General features: G+C 30.6%; 1 protein-coding gene across 1 annotated transcript in view; it reads left to right on the top strand.

Moving 5' to 3' along the window:
• Positions 1 to 2,940: 2,940 nt before the first annotated feature.
• HELRODRAFT_193435 (hypothetical protein) overlaps positions 2,941 to 5,567 on the top strand; it is a gene marked incomplete at its 5' end in the record, with an annotated part of 9,631 nt that continues 7,004 nt past the window's right edge. The window contains 5 exons of the mRNA XM_009027718.1: positions 2,941 to 3,047; positions 3,743 to 3,895; positions 4,214 to 4,264; positions 4,519 to 4,839; positions 5,177 to 5,333. Of these exons, the coding sequence (XP_009025966.1) occupies positions 2,941 to 3,047; positions 3,743 to 3,895; positions 4,214 to 4,264; positions 4,519 to 4,839; positions 5,177 to 5,333 (789 nt within the window). The remainder of the gene's footprint in view (positions 3,048 to 3,742; positions 3,896 to 4,213; positions 4,265 to 4,518; positions 4,840 to 5,176; positions 5,334 to 5,567) is intronic.

Raw genomic sequence — 5,567 nt, 5'->3', positions numbered from 1 at the left:
CTTTTGGTATATATATATATATATATATATATATATATATATATATGTTGGTAATAGACCATAATTTTTACATAGTTCGTTTTTTCGATTTTTCTCACTAAAGTTTTTTGGTGAACGTTTAGTTTATTAAAATTCAAAATAAACTTATTTTTCGAATTCATGCTGCAAATAAATTTAGTTTATTAAAATTCAAAATAAACTTATTTTTCGAAATCATGCTGCAAATAAGGCCATATTTCGATTCCGAATGAATCATCATCAGTGCTCCTTGCTGTATATATAGGGAAATATTCACTTTGTCAAGACGAACTTTGACGTTGTAACAATTAACTTTGGTGTTGCAAAATTGAACTTTGATGCGAATTAGTAATAAACGTTCACCAAAAAACTTTGAGAAAAATCGAAAAAACGAACTACAAACATATTAACGCCAAACATTCGGTAGAATTTATAGAATATTGTAAAATATATATATATATATATATATATATATATATATATATATATATATATGAGCGAGTGACGAGATATCAATTGTTAATCATGTTTTATTCGGATGTTTGACTGTGTAGTGCCACTCATCATTGATTTGGTTTTAACATATGAGCATACGCATAAAACAGACATACATATATACCATTTGAAAGACGCATATTCATCAGCATTGTTTACTTTTAACATAGTACGTATGAATGATTCAATCAACCGATACGAATAGATAAATTATTTTGTCTAAGAGATATGCGTTAGATTTAAGAGAATTCAACAATGATATTTACATGCATAGATAAGCTGAAAAGTACGAGGTGAATTAATTGGTGTGAATGTATGGTCTTGTTGTAGTGACGGTCTTCGAATGCAAACAGATCCCAACCTATAACATTGCAAGATGACATATCATGTGTATAGGATAAGTTGATTTACTGTTTATTCACATACACTGTGTATTTTGTGTTTATAACTTGGTGAAAAACCCAAAAAGAAGAGTTATAAGAGGTGCAATCATAGGTATTCATAATAATTTACATAGCAAAATGTATGGTAGTGTGGCTACCATGTATATGGTAGTGTTGCTACCGTGTCTAGTATAAATTTTTAATTTTGGTGGCGAAAATGTTTAGTGGCGAATTTGTATTCTTGTACCTTGTTTCTTCTCGTAACTCATTGGTTTCAAAATGGCGATTGTTGTGCCGTTGCGTTAAAGTAAAAAGTTTATGCGAAAAATAGCGATTTTTTTCGTTCGGGAAATAATTTTGTTTTGTTAGTTTCTGTCGATAAAAATACGGTTTTTATAAATTTTGCTGTTGGTAAATTTTGAAATATGTATGATGGATTTTATTGTCGGAATTGTTTATAATTTTTTTAAAATTCATAAATTAAATTTAGTTCAGCTTTTTAATAAAAATTATATATAAATATAAATTTGTTATCTATAATAAAAATTAATTTTATGTGATAATATTATTTGTCGATAAATTTCATGACTGGGTTATAAAATTGCAATTGTAATTTGAATTTAAAATTAAATTTAAATTTTAAAACAATAAAAAAATTAATTGAAAGTTACGCAGTTTCAGTTCTCCAGTTTTTAATTTATTTAATTTATCACATTTGTAAATGTTAGATTTAATTAGCATAATAAAAAATATTTAATATAAATATATATATAACCTGCGTTTTTTATTTTAAGCCAATCATTTATTTAATTTTAAATAATTATAATAATATAATATATTTAAATAAAAATATAGAAAATTGAAATTAATATATTCATAAAAATAATTGACATGATATAGTGTTGAAAACCAAATAAATGAAACCATCCATATTTAAATTATTTAATAAACAAAACAAATTAATTAATTTTTCATTTTATATATTCAAATTTCATAATTTTACTTTAATTTGATTAATAGATAATAATAGTATTAATTACTAATAAAATAGACTGAAATTTATATATTTAAAAAGAGGATTTATTAATTAATAATTTATCATGTATTAGTGAAAATAAAAGACATATAATATTTAAATATAAATTATACATAATATAATTTATCATTTGGAGTTTTTCTATATAAATTAAAATAATAAATAAAATGTGAAGAATTGCAATTGTATCATAAAACAAGATATGAATTTATATTTATTTATATATATATATATATATAATATTAATAATAATTAAAATATAATTAAAAAAGCTTCAAGATATTAAAATATGAAGTTAAAGAAATGACTTTTCAATTATTTGATTTCATCATATTTAATTCTTTACAGTTTTTTCTTGTGAAAGTTTATAAATGCATCTAATTTCGATAGCTGTATATATATATATATATATATATATATATATATATATATATATATATATATATATAAACACATATACACATATATAGTACATACATACCTACGCACATTTCATATTTTATATTTTAGTAACTTATTTTATTTATGCTAATTGAAAATAACTAAACATGAGTCTGCTTGAATTCTTGTAAGTTTTTAATAATAATTATTTTAATTATTAGTAATTTTTTGAACTTTAGTTTATATTTGTTCATTCATTTACTCATTCATCCATTTATTTCTTTTATTTTTACATTTTATTTTCATGCTTCTACGTTCATTATCAATGCTGTTTCTACTTGTTTCTGTAAGTTTAAAATATTTTCCGTTGATTTGTTGGAATCGATGCATTACATACATTGCATGTAGCTAGCTAGCAGGAATCTTTTTGCATTTGAACTCAGTCACTGCAACAGGCCAAATGCCAAGCATTCTAACCATTATACCATCTGGTAAACTTATATGTATATATATATCTATAAATGTATATATAATATATATATGTCTATTGTTTATTTATTTTCATGACAGATCTGCCTGTGGTTCAGTGTGCAATCAAAGGCCAACAACTAGGGGTCAAGGATCAAAATGGCTGATGAATTTAGTAGAGACCACATGCGAGAGAAGTTTCGTGTGGAACAAAAAAGTGTCGGGGAGAAGGCTGGTCTACATTTACCATGGCAATCCTCTGCTAGGTTTTTGGTTTAAAATTTTCACAAACTTCAGCAAATACACACACACGCGCGCGCGTGCACATATACACACGTACACACACACACACTCGTACATACTCACACAGTGCATACCAACAACACACAATACATGTGTTATAATTTTTTGGCAAATTTGATGATGCTGGAATGTATGTGTGTGTGTGTGCGTGCGTGTGCATGTGTGTGTATGTATGTATGTATGTATGTATGTATGTATGTATGTATGTATGTATGTATGTATGTATGTATGTATATTTCAGTGGCTTCAATTGTGTATGCTTATTTTACTATTGTTGGAAAGTTGGGCTTAATGTTTTGCCTGTAATTCTATAATAATAAATATTAAATAATAATAATAATTAATGATATTGTTATTAATTCAATAAATGCGTTATTGTTTCATATTTTTAAAAGTTTTAAGTTTACATTTACAATGGAATTTTTTTTTGGATGGTTGCAATTTTTCCTCCTTCTATACATCAAGTTATCCTGGCTGGCAAGGCTATCATCATTATCATTCTTTTGTTTTTATATTATTATTATTATTATTACTATATTGTCATTTTCATTATTATTATTATTGTTTGTTGTTTATTCTATTTATAACTTTTTTAAAATTTAATTATCGATGAAACATCTTCATGTCTGAAGAATTGGTTTCTCCTTCTTCTTTTCAGATTACCCTGGCTAGCTAGGCCAGGCTTTTCCCAGAGGTTTCAGAACCACGTCTACCGGCCTGATGTGACTGGTGCTTCGGCGGCTGCATCTGCCACAGGGGTGGGTGGGGCAGGAGCCTCAGCCCCATTTGCCAAAAAGTTCAAGAGGGATTGGTCAGTTGGTGTGAGGGTCATTTTTCGTGGTGGTGTTTTTCTTCTTCTGTAATTGTTGGTCATTGTACATCTTTGGGATTTATTTTTTCATTTTTCTTTTCTGGCGTTCTTAGTTGGTGTTTGTTGGTTATCGAAGTTTGATATCATCATCATCAGCATCTTTGGTGCCATCATCATCAGCATCTTTGACACCATCATCATCGTCAGCATCTTTGACGTCATCATCATCGTCAGCATCTTTGATATCATCATCATCAGCTTCTTTGACATCATCATCATCAACATCTTTGATACAATCATCATCATCATTACCACCAGGACCACGTCGGCACCCCAACATCCGAGCCCTGCAATTCCACCCTCCCCAAGGTAGCTGAATGACAGGCCTGAATGATCATTGTCATCACATCATCATCACATTATCATTGATTGCAACAACAACAATAATAATAATAATGATGATGATGATAGTGATGATGATGATAAATATTAATAATACTTAAAAAAGTAAAATAATAATAATTTTAAATCCTGACCAATCACAGTAGAGCATCATCATCATCATTGGCCCATAAATCATCATCATCATTGTCGTCATCATCATCTTCATCGTCATCATCCAGGCAGAACAAGGATAACAGCAACATCAGTAGCAGCAGCAGTAGCATCAAATCTCCAGTGACTTCATCGTCATCATCATCATCACATACGTCGTCGTCGTCAACTGCCGCCCACGCTGCTACTACACAAGCTTCGAGCAGTAATGTGGCTAATAGTAGTAGTATTAAAAGTAGTAGTAGCGGTAGTATTGGTAGTGGCAGTATAGGTAGCGGTAGTTTGACCTTTAGGAGGCGAACTTTTACCTTTGAAGAGTTTGCTGCCTTGAACTCTGGGGACAAGACACTGACAGAGGCTGATTTGAGGCTGAAGTATGAGCGTCACAAGTCTGAGGTGCTGGCTGCTAATGCTACTGAGTTCTTTGAAAGGCATAAGCACGAGGAATGGTCGGTTGGTTGGTTGGGTGGTGTTGGTTGTGTGGTTGATTGATTGGCCGGTTGGTTGGTTGGTTGGCTGGTTTGTTAGTTGTGTGATTGATAGTTGGCTACCCAATCATCATCATCATCATCACCATTACCACCATCACCACGTCACCACCACCACATCATCATTACTATTGCCTTGCATGTTGTAACAGTTTCTGCGTCTGTCAGATCCTGATTTTTAAAGAATAATAATAAAAAAAAATTATGACGTCATCATCCTAACGTCACTTGTGATTAGGTTTCAGAGGAAGTACCATCCGAACGAGTACCAGAAAAGGTTGGAGGAGAAGTTGTCGACCGTGAAGAGGAGGAGGAAAGTGTTCGAGAGGCTGATGGAGATGGAGATGGTGGATCCCATCGTCCTCGAGGTCAATAGGGCCAATAATATTGTCAAGGTCCTTGATTCAGGTTTGTTTGTTTGTTTTGCTTGCTTACTGGTTGGCTGGGTGGATGATTGATTGATTGATTGATTGATTGGTTGGTTGGTTGGTTGGTTGATTGGTAGTTGGTTGATTGATTGATTGATTGATTAGTTGATGGGTTAATTACCTGGTTGATTGATTGTATGGATGGTTGGTTATTTCATTGGCTGGCTGGCTGGTTGTTTGATTAGTTGCTTGGTTAGTTGG

This window comes from Helobdella robusta (genome assembly GCF_000326865.2).
Source record: "Helobdella robusta unplaced genomic scaffold HELROscaffold_50, whole genome shotgun sequence".
NCBI classification, from domain to species: domain Eukaryota; kingdom Metazoa; phylum Annelida; class Clitellata; order Rhynchobdellida; family Glossiphoniidae; genus Helobdella; species Helobdella robusta.
Note: the sequence above shows the minus strand (reverse complement) of the source record. Positions and strands in the feature narration are given on the sequence as shown.